General features: G+C 39.8%; 1 protein-coding gene across 1 annotated transcript in view; it reads left to right on the forward strand.

The window, feature by feature from the left end:
* Positions 1–201: 201 nt before the first annotated feature.
* Positions 202–22,546, forward strand: part of NOX4 (NADPH oxidase 4) — a 100,610-nt gene continuing 78,265 nt past the window's right edge. Inside the window, exons 1-8 of the mRNA XM_084201312.1 lie at positions 202–275; positions 1,112–1,207; positions 10,199–10,309; positions 11,192–11,276; positions 11,928–12,025; positions 13,889–13,916; positions 16,152–16,224; positions 20,756–20,836. Of these exons, the coding sequence (XP_084057438.1) occupies positions 219–275; positions 1,112–1,207; positions 10,199–10,309; positions 11,192–11,276; positions 11,928–12,025; positions 13,889–13,916; positions 16,152–16,224; positions 20,756–20,836 (629 nt within the window). The 5' untranslated portion in view covers positions 202–218. The remainder of the gene's footprint in view (positions 276–1,111; positions 1,208–10,198; positions 10,310–11,191; positions 11,277–11,927; positions 12,026–13,888; positions 13,917–16,151; positions 16,225–20,755; positions 20,837–22,546) is intronic.

Genomic DNA, 22,546 nt, shown 5'->3' on the forward strand with positions numbered 1-22,546 from the left:
GTCCCGGGGCGCTGGGCCGCGGACAAAGGGGCAGCGCCGGCGGGAGGGAGCCGGGGCCGGCCGGCGGCGCGGCGGGGCCGGAGCGCTACGCCCCGGCGGCCGGAAGACAGGGCGGGGGGTGAGGGGTGGGGAGAGGGGAGGGCGGCTCGGCCCGGCTGAAAAGGAGGGCTCGCCCGGCGCCCCCCACCCTCCGTCCTGCCCCGCGGGCGTCCCGCACCATGGCGCTGTCCTGGAGGAGCTGGCTGGCCAACGAGGGGAGCAAGCACCTCTTCCTGGTAGGGGCGGCCCCAGGGGGGTCCCCTCGGCGGGGCTGACCCGCGGAGGAGGCTCAGGAGGGGCCGGTGGGTGCTGGCAGGCGGCGGGGGCCGCCCCGGGGGCTGCCCCGCGGCTCGGGGAGCCGGGGCACCTGGTCCCGCCGTGCGGGGCAGGAGCCGTACGGGGCAGGGGTCCCGGCGTGCGGGGCAGGAGCCGTACGGGGCAGGGGTCCCGCCGTGCGGGGCAGGAGCCGTACGGGGCAGGGGTCCCGGCGTGCCCTCCCTGCGGGGCAGGACGCCGTGCGGGTGCCGCGGCTCGGACGGGTGGGCGGGATGTGCTCCGTGCGCGTCCCGGTGCGCGGCCGGCAGGGATGGATGCAGGCGGGTGCCATGGCCCGGGACAGTGCCCGGCGGCTCCGTGCCCTGCCCGGCTGGCACACGCTGTGCGTGTGCTTGCTCTTTGTTAGGCTCTGTTTGGGAAAGTTTGGGGGAGAAGATGCAGCTTCTTGGAGGTCAAGTTCTTTACCTTCCTTTGTCTCTTTGTTGTTATTTTTTATTCTTTGAGCCTCTTAAATGCAAAGATTTGGGATAGTGTCCTGTATGGGAGTGCTTTGCCAGCTCTCGGTTGTCATAAGACACAAAAAGTTTTGTGAAGTTCAATGAAAGCGGAAATTTCCCACATAGGGACACTTCCTTTTAATACTTCATAGCATACTGTGTGCATGAAGTTTGCTTTTCCATTCCATTTACGTATGTTTATGAAACTACAGACCTATGAGTTTTATGAATGAAATGAACACTGAAAAGTTTGCACATGTAACTTTCACTTACAATCTCTTATTTCTGTTTCATTTCAGTTTTTCTGGCTCTCCCTCAATGTATGGCTCTTCGGGAAAACCTTCCTGCTTTATAATCAAGGGCTACAGTATTATTATTTGCATCAGATGTTAGGGGTGAGTGACCTGGACATTACTTTTTGCCCTGGAAATTGGGATGCTTGAGGATGGGATAAGGGGCAGAATGCATTTGCTAATCAAAGATGACACAAACTACCTGTTAACTTTTCAAAGTGGGGAAAGATCCTGTAAGAATTAACTTTTCAAAGTGGGGTACTTCTGACAGCCATTTAGGAGTAGAAAGTGAACACTGTTGAGAAGAAAAAAAGCCAGTCAAGTGTGGGACAGCTATTCTTTTCCCTCTTCTCTACCCTCCCGGTGTTCCCAGCAGCAGACAAGCTCACAGGAACAGAGACATGCTCGACAAATGACTGGAGTTCCACTTTTCATCATCAGCACATTTAGCAAGCTATGGACTCTTGTTAGCAAATTCTTTCCTATCCAGTTATTGTAATATACATACTTGCTGAGGGACTTATTTTAATGTCTTAGTTCTTTATAGTCTTTGTCATTCTCATGGATCCTCTGTTCTATGTAAATTCACTGTAATGCATGTAACTTCAGTTTTGTTTCCTAATAGTAAGTTCTTTGATTCTGGGTGGTTTAATGAAGATTCAGATGTTTTGTTTTTTAGCAAGGGCAGTACCCACTGCCAGCAAATGAACACAAAAAGATACTTTGGAGATGTGAGATACCACCCTGCCTTGGGAAATTACCCATTGTAGTAATTTCCAAAAAATCTTATCTCTTAAAAGGCATAAAGTAAGGGTTAACATCTTTCTGGGAAATGCCCAGGGTTGCTCAGAATTTGACAATCTGGGAAAAAGTGTCTGAATAACATGATGCTTTGTAACACTATGTCATACTCGGGAATGGATTTCAGTAGAAAGCTGACATGAGATTAAACACAGATGATGCACATCCTAATCTGCTGTAGATCCTCTGGGGTTTGTTTTTGCTAAATTCGGGGTATATAGTTTCACATGGCTGATATTATCATAACTAACCAGTACCATAAAGTTTTGTGATCTTGCTCGGAAACAAGTTGAATTGCTACAATTTTCTCCTTTAGTTTTCTTCTTATGGTTGATTCAGATGTGTTCAAGAATAAATCTTAGCAAAGATAGTGCAAAAGAGAAGGGAATGACAATAATTAAATCCTTCATGGTGGTGACCTTCTTGACAGAAAAAGCACGAAAATGTGTTTGATTTTACCTTGATTTCTGGTGACTTTGCAGCCCAGTGTATCCATTTGAAAACTGCATTTGTTCTTGGCGGAACAAATGGGTTGTTTGTAAAGCAAATGTTCTTGGGTAACATGTTGGACCAGATTTTCAGCTGGTATCAATCAGCAAGTTTCTCTCAATTCAGATTACTTGTATGCCTCCTACCAGCTCATCATCTGGTTGGGATTTTTTTTTTTTGTTTTCTTATACTTTAAAATGGAAGACACTTGCAAAGTAACTTAATGTGTGTTCAGAACCTGTGAGATGGCACAGGCAACAGATTCCTTGTCTTGGTCAGGAGATGAGGACTAGGAGGTCATGCTTTTAAGTTTGTATAATTGTGTCTGCCACTGTGGGAAAAAGTAGCACAGAATTTGGGGACTTCTAAAATAAGGTTAAAAATGAAGAGCTAAGCCTAAAAGATACTTTTGGTCAAAATTATCAAACTAATTTTAACATTTTGAAAATACTAAAGACTGTAAAATGTACATGCAATTCACTTTTTACAGCTCATCTAAATATCTTCAGTAGATCCCAAAGTTAGGGTTTGGACTCTAAAATTTGTGTTGGACTCGATGATTTTTAAGGTCTCTTCCAACCTAGTCATTCTGTGAATTAAGCTTTCTCCCTTCTCTTCATTGTATCTGTGTATGCATATGAATCATAGAGATTGTTTTGCAAGGGCTGGGAAAACTGAACCCAATTTGGTTTTTTCAGGAGATGGCATAAGCAATACTATGGCTGCACAGGGATTTTTGCCACCTTCTTTTTCTCTATTGGTTTGTATAGCCACTGACCCATGGCTCACCTGTATAACCAGTCTCCTCTCTGTTCTGTGCATGTGTGAGTGGTTTGCAGAGCCTCTGTGCCATTTCTTGGTGTCTGAAGATTTTGAGATTTAAATTTAATTCTTCGTTTATAATTCAACAGTTGATATTTTTTGTGTGAACACATTGAACTCTTTAATGGATACTTCCATGACAACTGATTCCTTTTTTTCAGAAAGCTAACAAAGTTTCCCAAAAGGAGTGGCACTTTTTAATTAAAAAAAAATTTGGTTTTTTCAGTGAGGTTTCCTAAGTGGTTGGCTTTTTTTCTTTCTTATTCTACAGTAGGCTGTAATTGCCCTAAGAACTTCTGCACTTGCAGCATGGAAGGATTTACCACAGGTAATTTTGTTCTTTACCAAGTAACAGATTGGAGAATAAGAAGAGTTGCTGAAGGAAATCAGTGTGACACAAAATAAGATTTTGGACTGAGTATTCTGAGCATATTCAACTGTACCATGTTTTTATGCCATCTCTTTCTGATGTGAAGAAAGAGAGAATGGGGTTGGTCTTTTGTTCAGTGGTCACTGAAGTGATTTACTTCCCTTCAGCTGTCTACAGAAGAACAAGGATCAGATTTATTCTTTTCCAATTGCATTCTCTGTGATGTTGGACAAGATACTTTAAGACAGGATTTAAAATTTTTTAGGTATTTAACTCTCACTCAGTCTTTCAATAACTTTTTTCCTGATCCTTAATTCTACACGTGTGAAAAGGCACTAAGCATGGTGGTGTCCTGAAAATGCCAAGAGAACAGATAAGTAGAAGGCAGTAACGTGGTAGGAAGAGGTTGATCAGTCTCTATGTACCAGGAAACTTTATTTTGTGTCAAACATCTCTGCTTTGCTCAGTTTGACTTCTGTTCATGAGACCATGAACTCTTCACTGCGCGGTCTCTATTCCTGCGAGTTTTCAAAACCGAATTGGGCAAAAAGCCCTGAGCAAATTTAATCTGAGTTTGGTGTTGAAGATGCTTAGAACAGGGGGTTTGAGCAGAGACATCCTGAGGTCTCTTCCAGCCATAGTAATTCTGTGGTTACATAATGCTTGCAGTGGAAGTTCACCAGAACCTAGTGGATGTAAATCCCTTTCCAGTACTTTTGCTTTGATGAACCATCCCTTTGGATACTGAATTGCTTGTAACACTGCAGGTCATAGTCTTACTGTATGAATGCACTCATTCACACTGGTTTGAAAACACTAGTTTTCAGATAAATTTCAGACGAAGAACTTCATTTTTTTAATGATTTCATGGGTCTTAACTTGTAGTCTTACATTGCTTAAGGAAGAACAAATCCCCAACAGACATGAATTTCTTATAAAAGAGTTTGGCAAAGAGGAAGGGGATATTCTTTGTGTTCCTGACAGGTGCTATGATGTGTAATAGGCATGAGTTACAGAAGGGGAGAGTCCTAAATTACTTGACTCCAAAATCTTTGTTGGAGATTTTGGTCTGCTCAGTCAGTGAAATTGTCCAGACTGATTTTTTCACAGACTTCAGGATTTCTCTCTTTAGTCTAGCTTGGCTGTATTTTTGTCTAACAAGTTTGATTGTGCCTGGTCAAAAAAAATCAGCCATAAATTTGGTACTGGCCTTATAGAACTCAAGTCTTGCTTTAACAGCATTAAATGAAATGCTTGTTTCCTGTTGCTTGAGTTCCCTGTGAGCAGAAAGAGCTTTGAGCTCATTTTGTCATGGCATGAAGGGTCTCTCCCCATTCCCTCTCTTGTCCCTGCTCAAATAGCTGTAATGTAGTCTAATGTTATGCAAGAGATAAGCTTCTGGGTTTCAGACCAAAGTGAAGAAAATGCATTGTCAGAAGGATCTCTTTGGGAAAAGACTGAATAACTGAAAAAGGGGCTGAAAAGTGCTGCCTGCTTCCTTATCTGTACAGGTGCTGCCTCTTTGTTGTGCAGTATTGTGCATAGCATTTGTCACCTTTACTCACTGCTTGGAATATGTTCCAGTAACTTTTATGTCTCTCCTTGCTAGTTTATCCTGACGACAGAGATTTCACTAATTGAGACCAAATTCCACTTTCATTGGTCGTTATGCAACCACACTGGAATCTGCTTACCCCCCACATCTTAGCACTGGGGGGAGTTGTGTATCTTGATCCTTTGCTTGGAGATTATCAGAGAAGTTGGAAGCTCTGACTGCACTCAAGATTAAGTTAGTTACTTTCTTCAGTTTGAATGACTGATTTAAGCAGAAGAAGGAGTACATCCTACACAAAGGCATTGCGTATAAAATGGGAACATGACCTAAACTTGTAGACAAGAAGAGATGGAAAACCTTCAAAGAATGCCTGTGTGATGAGTTACAAGTGAGCAGGGAGAATATTGATTCACAGCAGTGCAGGGAAGGTACCCCTTACATATTAAAAAAAAATTGTACCACATAAAATAATTTTTAAAGGGTTGCAGTACATGAGATTGGGATTTACAGAGTCCTTCTTTGAAACCTTCTTCAGGAGCAAAACTACGTCAAAATTTCCTAGATGTTTTCACATGTTCTGGTAGGTTTCCCCTACCCTCACATTTTCCTTCTTTTCAGCTGCTTCGTGTTTTTATTGCTAGATCTCCAGGCAGATTGACAGGCCTAAGGGGAATAATTGCTCTGCATCCAGTTCAGTTCTGTCCTTCATTTTAGGTTATCAGTGCTCTGTTACTCAAGAGAATGAGTACTCCATGAAGAAAAGGAAGCTGGGTCAAAAGGAGTCATGTTGTGTAGCACAGTTTGTTCCACCTAGGAAAAACTTTAGCTGCTCTAGTACTGATCTGGAGAGGCGGTCTGTCACCTGTGTCTACAGAGCAGCATGTGGCTTGTGAGTCTTACCCTTACCTTTCAAGGTGCCCTGAACCAAAGAAGATAAAAAAAATTTAAAGAAAGGCTTTGAGACACAGCATCAAGTGTGGTTTCTCTGTTGCACCATGATCTGTTTAGGGTTGTTGCTTGTAGGTGGTGAAGTCTTGAGAAATAGAGTCACATCACTCTCAGGTGTGGAAGAGTTTGCATTATTCTAACATTTTTTTTTGATACAAGATTGATTTAAAAGGTGAGATAGGACAGTATTTGTTGAAATCTTCATTTTGCAATAGTGTATAAAATATCAGATTTCTGTGCACAGCAGTTGCATGTAACATTCATCTCTGTTTTTATAAATTATGAACTTTGGGGAATTCTGGGGTATGCAGTAAGGTATTTCAGCCCTCAATCTAATACTGAAATCATTTGCCTAACGGAGAAAACTCCTTTTCCTAACAGAGAAAGCTCATTTTCTCATTTTCAGTCTTGCTAGCAGCAGGATGCAATGAGAACTGACTCTTCACTTTTCTGTCCTACTTTGTATGTTGTATGAGCACAGCCAGGAGTCCATCTGGATTTCTGTGGACTGTACATCAGACAGGGATAACTGGAGAACTTACATTTTGGAACTCTTTTATGCTACTTTGGAGAAGGTGGCAATTCCTTTATACTTGTCTGGAGGAAAAATCTAACCTAGTTTTTAGGATTTGAGTTTTGTGGATGGTCCAGTTCCCTACTATTTTTGCCACAGATTTAGTCTGTAAATTGGAGTAATCTTTAGTTTTTTTATGATTTGTAGCCCCTCCATGAAATTAGATGCCAATATATGTTGTACCAGAGATTTCTTTTCATTTTGGTCCTGCAGAAATTTCACGTGCCAGTAACTTGTAATACAATTTTTTTTAAGACAGTAAAAACTTCAGGAAGAAAATAGGATTATATTTTTTCTCATTTCTTAACTACTTAATAAGGGTATATATTCCCTTCTAGACCCAGTGAGTTGCCTTGGAGCAAAAATCATCCTTTATTCTACTATTGTTTAAAAATCCAACAATGTACTGTGTTAATTTGTTACTATGCCTCCCAGGCAATGCAAAGGAAGTTAAGAAAGAGATCTCTTGGAAACCATTTGGAAAGAATTAGTTTCATGGTAATATTTTTAGCTTTTGGCTACAAATCAAGAGCAAACTTAAACTCCTTTTCTTCTTGCCTGAATTTTGATTTTAAGAATTTCTGAATGTATTTCCTATTGTTTGCAAATCAGTCATGGGCTTATTGCAGGAAATATTGCTGAACTTTATTTCTTCAGAATAAAACCTTACGTGAACCCTTGGTAACAATATTTCAATATTTGAATCATACTTTCTTGAAAATACAGTAAGTAGTTGTTTGCTGGTCCCTCCTTTTTTTCTTTTCTTTTTTTTTTTTTCATGTATGTACAGGTGTTGATAGCATTGGATTATAACGAATGTAAGGACATTCTCCCATAGTAATTGCATTAGGAATGAAAATTTGCTCTTTTTTAAATAGTGGAGAAAAACAAAGGATGGTTAGCAGGATAGCCTTTTCTGCACATCATTTGTCATTCATACTTGTTAAATTGTTTGGCATTTTACTTATAATCACAGACTATGCTGAGCTGGAAGGGACCCATCAGTCCAACTCCTGGCCCTGAGCAGGACATCCCAAGAATCTCACCATGTGCCTGAGAGTGTTGTCCAAATGCTTCTTGAACTCCGACAGGAGTTACTTCATTTATTTAACGCTATTGAGTGTAGAATTGATTCTCTTCTAGACCAAACTATTGTTTTTTTGAAGCTTTGTAGGAAAAAATTGTGCTTGGTAAAGGAAGTCTTGGATAACTGATGTCATGCCTAGTTTATATTTAAACTCAAAGGCAACATAAATTCTTGAGAAAGTAGTGATGTATCATATAGGTCATACAACAGGAGTTATTAAAATGTTCAAACTGCTCATTTATGGTATTGAAACTTTTGCAGATTTTGCGTATTAATCAACAGCTATAAAAATGATTCAGTCTGCTTCTGGAGTTTACATTACATTATTTCTAACATAATTCCTGAGGTTTTCAAGTCATGCCCATTTAATCACTGCAATACTGTAGCATATCAGTAAGCCCCAATAAAAGTTCTTATATGTTTTAATGACCATGTTTCTGAAGTTATTTCTTCAGTGAGGTGTATAGCTAATTTTTAGCTTCTCTTTAGAGGATTTAATGAAAATAGTGACAGTGTTGTATATACAAACAGTGCATTATAGAGACATTTTTCTTTTCATTGAGTCCAGTCTGTTCAAGGGTCATTTCCAGTTGGGAGAGTCCAGAGTGGGGAGGAGAGGATGGCCTAAGGTCTGAAGAACATGGCTTATGAGGAAGGAGTAGCAAGAAAAAATTCTCATTGTGCAAGTGATCAGAGAGTGAAGCAACAGATGAAATAGAAGCAAGGGAGGTTTTATGTAAGGAAAAAGAGGACTAACAGTACATTGGAAGGAATAGTGGAGGACATCTGGAGAGTGGGAAAGAACTAAGTGACATGGCTCATTTTAGTCTTATTTTCTATCATTCAGTAGGTTGGAGATGATGTGTTCCTGGGATTTTTTTTTCTGGAGATCCCACATTTATGTGGTAGAGAACAAGGTAGAGCACATTTTGTGGGGTAATTGCTCCTACTTCTCATGGGCAGCTTTTGAGAGAAGGTGCCCTTGTGACTGCTCAGGTCTAACTAAATAATGTAAAGTAGCTGGAAGAGAAAAAGGATTAAGGTTCTTCAGGTAGATCGAACATCTTTACCTTCTGTTTGCCTCCTGGTGCTGTGCCCAGGTGTGCTGCAGGGCAAGTGAGGTACATGGATATTGCTCACTGGGAGAGCAGGAAGTTGTAATGCTTTATGGCACCTGGTATTTAGAAACCCTTTCATGCTGTTGTGCTTGAGATCTTGTGAGATATTCTGAAATGCAGTTATTCTGTTTGTTTTTACTAGGTTATATATTCATCCATTTTCTTTGACACAAACATAAGTCTGTAGGTTTTCTTCTTGATAACAAAGATAATGTAATAGACGTTGTCCAGATTAATTTTTGTTGGAGTAGGTAAAACATGCTCATTTTTTTAATGTAGAGTTTAATTTTGAAAAGGTAATAAGCCTTAAGTAATTTTTATTAGATAATTTGTACCTGTTCAACTCATTCACATGCTCCTGCAGCATTTGAGTTATCTTTAATATTATAATATTTTTTTACTGATTTATTCAGAAGTTGAAATACTTGGGGTTTTGAGAACAGTGTAAGAAATATCCTTTCAGAAATCTGTTGACACTCTGAAAGCATCTTTTATATAAGCTAGTAAAATTGTAATTCAACCTAATAACTTGGAGAACAATGACATTTTGCTAACTTTTTAAAATCATAAATGAATGAGATAATATAATAAGATTAAAAATACAGGTTTATGACATGAATGTGTGCTTTGTTCATTTATTTGACAAGTGTTTTTGTTCTAATTATGTAAGTTCCAAATATATCAGTGAAAGCATTAGTGCAATTAGATTTCATTACAGTTCCCAGCTATTGAGCAGTTAAACTGAAGAAGACCTACTTTCTTTATGTCCAAATAAGGCATTGCATAATGTGAATGGATGAGGAGTTTTATGGCAGTTCTGTAACAGTCCTTGGAGCACTATGACCATTTCAGTTTGACTGAATCAATATTTTTTCACATCTTTTTGTGGCTTAACAGAAGATCATTACACTCAAGTGGCTGTCTAGTGTCATCATAGTATTTTTCACTCTTTTTTTTAGTTACGTCTGTTGAAGCTTTCATGTCATTTCTCAGTGGACGCTTACTGTTGTCTCAGATGCTTTGTTCCATGTGACTTTGAGCACTGGTGAGGATATTAAATCTTCCAGTAGAAAGTTGTCATTTATTGTTGACAAAATAAATTTTTAATAACTTCTTGGTGCAAAGATGAGAGCTGTTTCCTTCCCTGTGAGGACAGGATAGCATGCTGTGTGTGCCGTGGTTTCTCCGGCACATCATGAAACTCCACTATTCTGATGAGTCAGAGAGCATGGGAACCATTTGGTTTGACAGCAGAGTAAAAGAGAGACAAGACTGACGCACACACCGCTCCTTTCTCCCCATAATCTAACTCTTGCAATGTTTGTTCAGCTAGGATTGTGTGTTAGCAGAGCTTCGGCGTCTGTCCTCAACCTCAACTGCTGCCTGGTCCTGCTCCCCATGTGCCGTGTTCTCCTGGCCTTCCTGCGGGGATCCCAGAAGGTGAGTGCTGTCCAGAGCCTGAGAAGAGGGCCCAGCTCTCTGTTTGGTATAAAAACAATAGAAAAAGAATCTGTTGAATCCTGTTTGTTCTACACGATGTGCTTGCATGGTGCAAGGATCAGACATTGAGCCGGGATTCATGACTCCTTTGAAGACAGGCTTTGTCTGGTTTGATTTGACCTGTTTAGAGGGTGGTTTCTGCAGTGCATTTCTGAAGGATTCGGGGGTTGCTGTGGAGCTGTAACCAGATGACTTCTCCTTTGTCTTTCCAAACTCTTATATTAGAGATATGTGTCCTTTCAATTGCTTCCTGATAGAATTCAACAGAGTAAACCCAGCTTTGTCTCTGCATGACCACAAGTGTCTTACTGGAGGTGATGGAATGTTCTATAAAAATACCCAACCTGATACATTTGTTATCGTGGGAGAAAGAATGTTTAGCTTCTTTGTGATTCACCAGTTGCTTTTACAGAAATATAAATAGGGCTTTTGAGGAACATTTGTGTTTGCTAGATGGTTGCAAATTGAACCTGTGACTTCTGTTAATCATGTCAGAATACCTGTACGATTTGGTGCCTGTAGATCCACGTATGTGTGCAAATACTCCATTCCTTCTGATTTTGCTTATAAAAGAGTCAGCGATGACTTCACAAGTAATGCTGGAATTCCGAAATATTAAGGCCAGGAGGCACATTATCTTGGTATCTGTGTAATTTCTTCATTAAGTCCTCAAAATTGTCTATTTGGCATAATCCAGTAGTTTTTAAATTTAGGTACTAAGCTTACAAAGGTGTGAAGTTGCTATTATATCACCACAGTTGCTGTTAGTATTTTTTCTTTGCTTTGTTTTGGAAGAGATTGCTTGAATTCTTCTCTTACTAGGTTGCCAGCAAGAAAACCAGAAGGCTGCTAGATAAAAGCAAAACTTTCCACGTGACATGTGGTGTTACAATATGCATCTTTTCAGGTGAGTTCTTACTGTGCTGAGCAGCAGCATGTTTTGGAAGCACGTTGGTGCAGCACTTTGTGGTTTTTCTGCTGCAGTACATTTGGGGGTAGTCTTGCTCTGTGCTTGCTCGTCTTAAATTGTAAATGCTTTCTCGAATGTGTGTGGGGTTTGGTTCATTTTTTGCTTTGAACACATGGGCATGCATTCTAATGTCGAGCCTTTCTTTAAAATGCCAGTTTCTTAGAAGACAGGTATGTCAGACCAGGTCAAAATCTGCCCTTCTGAATGAACCCTCATTGTGCCTAATGAATTTGGGTGAAAAACCAGGGTACTACAGGCTTACCTGCAGAGGAGGGAGTAGTGGAGACAGCTACCCAGTTTGGTGAAGAGGAAATATTCTTGGCTGGACACCTTTGAATGTTGTGTCTCAGCTGAAGCATTGCAGTACAGAAATCATTGCTGTAGTGTTAAAAAAAAAAACCTAAAATACATACAGCCTTCTGTCATTAATATTTATAAGCTGATTTACTCTTGAAGAATAATTAAGAATTCCTTAGTCCCTGGTATGTCTCATGCAGGTGATGTGATTATATCTTGGCATCTGGGTGGCCACAGGGAACATCCAGCACTTGTTTACAGATTTACTCAGGTTTTTGTTTTTTTTTTTAGTCTTACATGTTGCTGCTCATCTGGTGAATGCTCTTAACTTCTCTGAGAACTACAATGAAGAATTTGTGACCATAAATGCAGCAAACTATCGTGGAGAGGTGACCCAGCTTTCCCTTCATGTTTTGGTTTTAAGCATATCATTTAAATATATGAATATTTGCATATTCAGTGCCACTGTGTGATCTGTGTAGTGCCCCTGTTTCATGCACTGCAAACTCACCATTGTGTGGATTCCTGTGGATTTTATTTCTTCGTCTGGACAAAGCGTGTGTTAAAGCCAGCAAGGTTCAGTCCTGTTTGATTATTAGATGGAGAATGCAATCATCTAAACTTTTCTTGTTCTCTTGCTTCTCTTCTGCTTCTCTCTGTTCCTTGGGTGGGCCTGGTTACAACATTTCTGCTGCTTTTTGGGCAAATTTTTTCTGCATTTCCACTCTTTAGAATGCAGTGAGATTTGAAACTGATTTTGCCTTTTTCAGCTGCAGTGAATGCATGTATGCATATCTGTGCTGAGCATGGAGTTAGTTATCTACATGAACTGATTTCTGCTTGCGAAATACTTGATTTGTGTGCCTTGTCTGACTGTGGTGCAGATGTCTTGCAGGAATATCAGATTTGTAGTCCCTTGGTCAGGTGCTTCCTTGTGTATTTGGCAATAGAGAGATATTTGCAGATTTTAGAAGCAAAACCAGAGTCCAGCACCCTTTCTTCTTGGGCTACAGTCAAGTTCTCTCTTGTTTGTGTTCATTCTAGTCTCTGGTCTGCATTTCTTTTTATCCAGTTTCATTAGGAAATACTTAGAATGACCCTATCCCAGCTGCATCATTTCCTGGAAAAAGAGAGCTTGACTCAGTACAGGCTCCTAAGGACCAGCAACCAAGGTCTTCCACTCCCTGGGTGAATGATCTAATCACCCAGCTATTCAATGGCAGACAGACATGCCAACACCAACTATTGTGCTGAGCTTCTGGGTTGACTGTGTGTCTGCTTGTGTTAGAAGTGGTCTGATAGACTTCCCTTCATCAGGAGCATCAGCAGGAGCTTACCTCAGGCAAGAAGAACATGCCAGGATTCTAAGCCTCTACTAAGCAGCCTTAGGAGTTTTGCAATAGAAAAAGGAGAAAATAGCAAGCTTTCAAAACTCCTGAATTTTAGGTACTTTAGTAGATCTTGCACCTTTGTATTTGAATCCCACTTATAGCCCTTTTTAAACTGTGGTGGACAGTCTGGATGGTGCTCTCATCTTCTCTACCTGGGTACACACACCTGGATGCAGACAAGGTCAGAAAGAGGGTCACTTCATTTCTCCTGTTCTCTATGAAAACATCTCACCTCCCCTCACCACATTTAACTGCAAGTTTAGATAAAAAAGTTTTCCAAGCCATGAAGACAAAACTTCTTGAATTAGAGGTTTTGTCTTCACTGCTTGGATCAGGGGAAGTGAGGCAGTTTCCCTGATGTTGAAATATTCCCTCTTCCTTTCACATGTGGTGAAGGACACAGGAACATCTGTCAGATCCTTTGTGTTCAGCCTTGCTTCACGAGGGTCTCTGCAAATGTCTTGGTGATATAGCTGGCAGTAAAATGCTTGCCTCTTATCTTACATTTAAATTCAAAACATCTCCCTCTTGTGCTTCACTCTGTCCTCCCAAATGGATGAGGTAACTGAGTAAAGTTAAGCTTTCGAAAAACAATTATCTGTAAAATTTTCTGAATCCAGATTATAGATCATCATTATCTTTGCTGGGGGAATGCAAAGGTTAAAGGTTTAGTTTCTGTTGAATTGCAGTCAATGTAAACTGTTACCAAATACCAAATCCATTCCAGCTTCCAGATTTAGGGACTGCATATGTCTTAAAATGTGTGAGCTTCATGGGCTGCTTATTATTGTAAAATTATTTGTATTATAAATATAAAATACCATATGTTGGTTTCATTTGTTTTGCTTGTCTGTTTTTCAGGACCCGAGGAAACTACTTTTTGCAACTGGTAAGACCTGCAAAACTGAGTGAGAAAACTTTGTCGCTCTGCATACAAAATTTCTTTTGGTCCTGTATTGGCATGCTCCATTTGTTGTATCTCAGCTATCTGGGGTTCTGTGATTTGTTAATATAACCTGAGTTTACTTATCCAGTAGTCAGGAGGCAGGAGTTACATAAGCGCAGTAGTAGGATGAGCAGCATTTTCAAATCTGTTGTTGTAGAGATGAGTCAGAAGAAATCCATTAGTTTCAAACAGAGATTCTCCCTAATATTGAAACCAAATTCCTAAATGATCCAATTTCTAGAAAAAGAAACATAGTGGAAAACCAGTTTTTTTGCTTAAGCTGGTTCATTTAAGGGCTGGTTGGGTTTCTGAGCAATCTAAACTGTTACATGGGATTTAGGCTTCAGCACTCATACAGAATAACTAGATGAAGACATTTTTGGTGCAGGAATTTAGAAGTGAGCAATGTTTGGGTGTGGAGGGGCAAGCACCAGTCTGAGCTGTAGCCCTTCATAAGCAGATAAAGTTCCTTCCTGATGCCCTCGCACTTTCTCCCTTATTTGGATCAAACACTAAATCCTGACTGGGTAGCATTTAGGGCACAGTCAAATCAAATCTATGAACAGACAGCAGTGGTTCTAGGTTTGGCAGTTCCAGTAGGTGCCCTGGAATTAGCAGCTGGAGTGCCAGTATTTCCCAAAAACCCTAGGAGAGGTTTAGATCATTTGAGAGGAGAGGAAGGGAGAACATGAACTGACAGAAACTGAGGTCGGAGTTATCCTAAATTTAAAATTAATCTGTTCACTCCCTGTCCTAGCAACTGGTAATTAAACATGTACTATTTGTGCTGAAGGAGTGCTCAGGAAGGGACCAAGACTTTGCTGCGCTGGGAGCTCTGCAAATAAGCAAAAACCCCCTGGTTTCTTCCCAGAGAGTTCAGAACAGCAAACAGAAGGAATAAGGAATCAGAAGGATTTATAGGGAGATAATGGCTTTTCAGATTAGCCCAGGAAAGAACCTCCTTGTATAAGGGTGTGAGGCAGACTGTGGGAGGAACAAGTATTAAAGATTATACTTTGTAGAGGAAAGGAGAGCCAGGGACAGGGCAGAAAGGAAACGCTAAAAATGAACTGATGAACTGGGGCAAGACTGAGTGATTTCAGTCTGATGGAGAAGATAATTGAAAAACTGGACATAAAGGGTGACCTCTGGCTTGTGTGACAGTGTAGGAAGCTAGATCAGGTGCTGTACTCCAAACACATTGGAGGTATTAGTTCAGAGTTGAGATTCATTGCATGCTACACATCAAATCAGATTGAGAGAAAAGAAATTAAGAAGGAAGCAGTGGACAGAATGCATATTTTTTATTGCAGCTGCTTTTAACTGCAATCTTTCCATGAAGGAGGGAAATCAAGTTTTTTTATGGAGTCCGTGACAAAGCTTCCATTGATTGTAGGTCTGTAAAAACTGAGGAGTGAGTTGTGGTGTGTCAGATATGGGGTGTCAGACTTTTCAATGAATGGGTATTGAGAAGTTTATAAAAAGGTAAGATTTGAGATTATCTCTCCTTCGACTTAAAAAAGACCTGAGGATAAACTAATTCTGGTACAAGTCTTCATTTGAGCAGATGAGTCAAATTGTTAATATTTTTAACCTTTCCTTCCCAAGTGCTGGCTTCAGATCACTGTCACAGACCTTGCTCTATGGGCAACAATTTCAAGCGTGATATAATGCCATGGAGAGTAATTTCAGGCTCTTCCCCATTCCAGAATGAAATGGGCTGGCAAAAAATTGTAGTGACAGCTTGCATAGAAATTGATTTGCTTGAAATTCTGTCCCTGAACAGGTTTTTAATTGTCATGATCAACAGAGTGTAGTGTTTGGAATAAAAAAGAGACAGAAGCTTGTACAGTTAGTCTTGCACATAAACAGTGTTTGTTCTTAGTTACCTGCTTAGACACAGATGTCACAAGCAAAAGATGACAGGAGCAAAGACAAATAGGAAATTGTGATGCATGGTGAAATGCAAGGAAAAGGTTATTTTTCTTTGGGAAGGTGGGAAATAACACAAGAACTCTTCTTTCCTGTCTGGTTTGATATATGAGTTGTGCTCAAGAGATAAGTATATTCAAGAGTTTGATTGAATCATGATTTGTATGTCTAATTCCACTTTCTTAAAAGGTCATAGTAGATAAGTATACCTCTTCACAGTTCACATGTAAGTTATGTCCCTTTTAGTTCCAGGTCTGACTGGAGTCATTATGGTGTTAGTATTATTCCTAATGTGTACAGCTTCCACATATGCCATCAGGTAAGATGCAACATGATTGTTATGCTAAAAAATGCCATTTATGCAAGCATATTCTCCTACTGACTGGAGTGTTAAAAATGCCAGTTTTCTTGTCCGTTTTTTTTCCCTAGCTTGCAGTAAAATTAGTACAGTGAATTTTGTATGAAAACAATTACAAGACCTGATTGAACTGCCTTCTGAAAAAATACTATTTAATGAGTGTGCTGAGTTAAAAATGTGGACCTTTAAAAATTTAAATAGTTCTTTTATTCCTGGTTGTAGGGGAGGTGGTAAACTCAGCAAATGGGAAGTGCTGCGCAGCGCAGAAATTAAGTCCAGTGGAAGAAAAATAAGATGTTATTGTTATCTTTTTTTCACCAATTAATTGTAACAATAAATTCTAACAAAAAAAGCAACAAAAAACCCAACCCAAACCAAAACCAAAAAAAACAACTCAAACCCTAAACTATCAGCAATGAAACAAACTGACACAAAACTATGCTACTGAAGTTGAGCATTGCTTTTAAGACCTCTGCTTATGGTTGTCAGATATATTCTTTTTAATGTGAATTGTAATAGACCAAGCAGCAATGCAGTAGTGGCTCAGAGCAGCTGCTGGGTTTTCTAGGGGTTTGGCCCTCTGGTGGGTTGACATGCTGTACCAATGTTAATGTGCACATATGATAGTGCCTGTGAGTGACTGGTACCTGGGGGGGGTCTAGCCCAATGTTGTAGTCTTTTTAAGGCTTGGATTCTGCAATTGAACATGGAAAAATAACCCCTTCATTTTTACAGAGCTTGACTTCCTATGTAAGTGCATCACCTCAGTTCAGCAAACATGGAAGGATATATTAATTATGTATCTTCAAACACTAATGGTGCTCCACTGATGTGAGTTAGATATGTGGTTATGAACTTGCTTGAACTAATCTGTCTTTCCTGAGTAGCTGTGTTAACTGGCAGTGTTATCCTGTGATTTGAGGAAGTAGTTCAGCAAATACTTGTGCATCTTCAGTAGACAAGGCTTCTTCCAGGGCTGAGACTTTTGTGAGGCACTGATGGCTACAGACGTGCAGGATTAGGCTGCTGCACCAGATATAGCATGGCTGCACATTACACGGTCCTCACAGATGGCTCTACTTGCAAAAGAAAGACAGTTTTGGGAAGATGGAAAAATAAAACTATTGCTTTATTCTGCTACATTGGGCCAGAACTAAGTCCTGTCTTCTTCAAGGCCAAATTAAATTAGAAAAACATCATGTATTAGTGATTGGGAAACTTAGAAAAATATACGTAGTTGTAAACACTCTTGGAAATAATTTTGGGGTTCATGCAACATCTTTTGAAGTTACATGCCTTTTAGTTCCTTCCATAGTTACTGTAAGTGAAAATACTTTCCCAGCTTTCTGCCATCTAGCCAGCAGAATCAAAGCCCCAAAAGAGACAATCTGTATCTCCTGTTACCTTAGCAATAATTCTTACTTGGAAATTTTATCCTGGCTTCTCCCTCAGGCATAGAGCTCAAGCTTGTCTTTATTATAGTGTTTTCTCCTAAGGAAACAAGTTGCTGCATGCATTTCTGTGTCCCTTTTCAGTCTCTTTCCCTGTGGATTCTCACGTGCCTTATGATGGCTGAGCATACAGTACAGTTTTAGGAAAGTTAATTGTAAATGTTCACTGTCTGTCAGAAACTGAGCTTTTGAAAAAGTATTTCAGAGGCTGTTATAGTCTTGGATTTCCGCCCTAATCTGTTCTTGCACACTGACCTGCTTAGCCATTTCTTCCTTTGTATGTTCCTCCAGAAACTGTTCTATGCATGAGTATGCCTCTATTTTCCTGCCTTTTCAGTAAACTGTGAAAATAAGTATTAGAAGGACTGAATTAGCTGCTACTGTTTTAACAGGATAAAGTGATTATTAGTTGAAAAATTTCCTAAATTTTTGCAATGCTATACCTGAGAATTGGACCAACATTTTTTGTTCAATAGTTGTTCTCGGTAGGGTTATGACGTTATCAGAAAACAGAATAAATCCTGTCAATTAATGTTGACATTCCTGACAACTTTAAAGTAATGATATTTAAGATTTGGAAGTTATGTATTTAAAATAACATTAAAAAATAAGATGCTGCAGTGCCATCTATTTTTGTAACCAAATATTCTAGTCTTCAATTTCATCTTCTAAACTACCACATATATCTTCCTTTTCAAAATTGTCTGTAACAGGATTAAAAATATTTTTCTAGAACCGTGCTGCTTAGTGTATCCCTTTAAAGCATGAAAAATTCCTCTTACATTTCTCAGTAAACTAACTCTTTCAGGTCTTCATCTGCAAAATTCTAAAGTAGGTTAACCAAAATTAAATACTCAACTTACCTCAAATTTTCAGGACTTTGCATTCCTAAGAAATGCATCTGTTCTGTGAATAATGTCTACTTTAAGCCTTAAGAAGGTAAAAAAAGTAAATATTCTGAAGAGCTGTAAAAATTCATGTGTATCAATAGGAAGATTACTGATTATATTAGAATATTAATGTATGTATCTGTAGTTTAAGGATACAAGTAAGAAATACATAATTATTACAGTGTTGGAAAATATGCTTCATGGTAAGAGGTTCAAGGATTTATATACCTATATAATTTAAGGAGGCGAAGTTCAGAGGGCCTGCTCACATTTGGGGCAACTTGATACATGTGAGGAAGCAGGTTTTTATAGTAGACATACCTGTGGGAGTGCTGAAAGAACAATAAAATGCTCAACGAGCTGGAAGCTGACATTTAGACATATTCAGGAAAGAAGTGTACAGAAATTTTAATCAATAACAATAATTAGCTGTTGAAAGCAACATGTCAGAAGCAGTCCAGGGATTGATTTTTCATCACTGAAATTTTGAAAAATTGGTACATTCTGAAAAAGACGCTCAAGAGCCAATAAAACATTCAGTGTGCAGCTTTTGGTGTTAGTATGGAACCGAATTAAACCAGAGCTCCAAGACCTGTCCTTGTCCCTTCTTATGGTATGGGGGTTTAACCTAGAGCATCTTTAAGGTCCCATTCTAGGATTCTATGACCTGTTTTGAGACAGAGGGTCTGTTTTACCCTCTTTGTGCTTTCCAATTGTACCTCCACTCTGCGCACCGTTGTTATTTTCTTCCTCTTACTGATGATTACTCCCACAACTCCTCGCAGATACTGATGAGTGACTGCATGAAAATGCCTCCCAGGGTGTGGGGAGTTAGAAAAGGCTTGAGCAGCTTCAAGGGGGAAAAAGTGTTAGCACAGTGCTGACTGGGGGAAGAATGGCAGGGTGGAGGGGGGATTTCAGAGCCTCTTGCTGTTGCTATATTCCTTCCTTTGCTTCCTTTTTTTCCTCCTTTGCTTACTTCCTTGTTAATTTGCTGGCTTGGATTTTATTTTGGTAGCCCTTGGATTGTCCAAGTTATATTTCCTCTCTTGAGAAAGAAAACAAATTAGTCCTGTAACAACAGAACCAAGTGCATTATATGTTTCAGTTGTATTGAAGGAAGAACAGTTAGCTGGTTGTGTAGAATACCATAGGAGGGAAAAAGCTCTGGAAAAAAAAAAGAAGTTAGCTGTGTCAGAGGAATAGCTTCTCAAACCACGTTCTCAAAGCTAAAGATATTTTTTATTTAATATTTGTTTCAGTTTATGAATGGGGGTAGGTTCTTTGGGTTTAGAAGGGACTCTCCTACCATGCTGTGTAGTATGAGAGGTGTGTTTGTGTGCTGCGAAGTAGTGTATTTTCTTAGCCATTTGGTTGTTGTTTGTTGGGAACTATTTTACTCAAAAAAACCCCAAACAAACTTAACAGAAAACAGTTCCAGATGGGTATTTTCTTTGGTCTGGGTTCTTTTTATATTGCCTAACAAATTACTGATAAAAGGAAGTCACCTTCACCTCTCCTGATCTCACAGTGATAATGTTCTTCTTGTTCCTGCCAAGACCATCAGTCCTGGAGCAGTAATGTACGTGGCTTCCTGCCCTGAAAATTCTCCTACCATGCTCTGGTTGTCTCCTTGCTCCTATTCTTCCTGTTTCTCCTTCCACTCCATATCCTCACAAGGTTTTTACCCTTCCTGCTGGCCCTTCTGCTGCTGTCCATGCTACGTGTTTGTGTGCTGCAGCCTTAGTGGCATTGGGGCAGGGAGAATGCAAGGTGACACTCACTATAAGGAGGTTAAATTTTGAGACTGGAGGTGGAAGAACTATTCCAGCTGTAAGGATCTTGTGGAGACTAACTAGGACCTGTGAAAGCAGTAAGGTCTCCCAGTTTCAGAAGAGTTCTGCATCTGACTCTGTACTTCGACACCTTTACCTCTCCTTCTCAGCTTGTTACTTCTGTGCCAGTCACTTGTTCTTCTCAACACTTAATTGTGTGCAAGTACGGTGTGCCTGTGGGAAAACATTCTGGGCTTTGACTGTTTTGCATAACTGTGCTATGTATAATGATGTCCTGTGTGCACAGGTCTGCTTTTAATTAGCAGTGATTCCGTCTGAGTTGAAACAGCATTGAACCATGGTTTATTCTTTTCAGGGTTTCAAACTATGACATCTTCTGGTATACACACAACCTTTTCTTTGTCTTCTATATGCTGCTGATGCTGCATGTTTCTGGGTAAGTAAATGGAAAATACTCTTCTTTTTCCTGAGGAACAACCAGAAAGAGCAGTTTCCTTGATTGCTGCCTTTCCTGAGCTTGCTTGAGCACAGTGGGCCAACTTTGGGACAAGACATTGTCCTCTGGTGTGTGTTTAAATAAAGATCAGCTGTAGCTTGGAGATTTGTGTGTGCTATAGCCGACTAACACAACCTTTTTCACTTTTAAGATTATTCCTTTTCCAGTCAGTCTCTAGTGAGAAATTGAGAAAACAGTTTCTTTTTCTGCCTTCTCTTACCTGTTTGCTGAGTCAAGAATATGAAGCAAAGTTGCTCATCCCTTGCATTTTCCTTTCTGCCTTCCTTTTTGACTCCAAAGGAGAGGGAAGGAATGGCATCTTCCTAATTACCTCGTTCTCTTTGCTTACAAAATTTCCTAGTTTTTCTTCTTTTCACAAATGTCAGACCAGTGTTTATGTGCCATGAAGCTGATGGTCAGATCTGTATCAGGCACAAACAAGCTGAGCTCTGTTGCAAGGTAAAGCTTCTTCCAGAAGTTACGACATATGTCTGCGTGGGTTGGGGGTTGGACTAGATGACTTTTAAAGGGTTGGGATCATTCCAACCCAAACTATTCTATGATTCTGTGAAAATCTGTTCCAATAAGAACTCTGGAGTTTGCTTTGTGGATTAGATGAAGAGTGTAGAGAAGGGAAGGTGTATTTGAATTAGGTTTATTTCTTCATGTCAGCAAACATCTACTGAAACACAAGGTGCTTGGGTGTGTGTGACAGTGAGCCCTTTTGATTAAAGTAAAATTGGAAAGGCAATAAGGCCTAGCAAAATCATGGTAGGAATATGCTGTTGAATAAAATATGCTGTTGAAGAAATAATGAGTTCAAAACAATTGAAACTTCTAGACACAATTCCAGTACTCAGTGAGTTTGTTGGGGTTTTTTTGGGTTATTGTTTGTTTGGGGGGGGTTGTTTGGGTTTTTTTGGTTTTGTTGTTTTTGTTTTTGTTTTTTCCAATGGCATAGCACTTGTTTATAGCTGGGGAAAATGGATCTAACCTGTTCTCCCCATCCTAGGCCAGGAGGACTTTTTTCGAAATTATTCTTGTTTGTGAAATTCTTTGAAACATCTGGTGACTGAGATCCTTTAACCTCCCTATGCAGTCTGTTCCAGTGATTGCCTTAGGGGTATTTTTCATGTCCAGTTTAATTAATCTCCTTCACAGTGTTATCCTTTGCCCATTGTTTTCTGAACCATGTTCTATTTACCAAGTTTACAAACCAAGGCTGCAGTAATACAGCAAGCATTGAACAAGCATATTTCTGGTACACAGCCTCCTTAATACTGAATTACAAAGGCATTCAGTGCAAATCTGAAAGAACTGAGTGTCAGAAGTGGGAGAGGAATGAGTCATGGAGAGTGGGAGTCAGTTCAACTTTAAGATGCCTAAATGTAGGTCTCTACATGTTTTCTCAGTGTCTTTCCCATTATGGTCTAATGAGATCTGATAAATACAGCCAATGGAATCTGAAGGATGCTTCATGTAATTTGCTGTTTCAGAGATCTACATTCAGGTGAGCTGGACTGATTCCTGGCTCCATTAGTGATATTGATAAGATAATAGGATTTGGCCAAAAGTTGCATGAGAAGTGATTTAGATTTGTCATTAGGAAAAATTTTGTCATGTCAGGCACTGGAACAAGCTGTCCAGGGA

The sequence above is a fragment of the Fringilla coelebs genome, assembly GCF_963513975.1.
Source record: "Fringilla coelebs genome assembly, chromosome: 2".
NCBI classification, from domain to species: domain Eukaryota; kingdom Metazoa; phylum Chordata; class Aves; order Passeriformes; family Fringillidae; genus Fringilla; species Fringilla coelebs.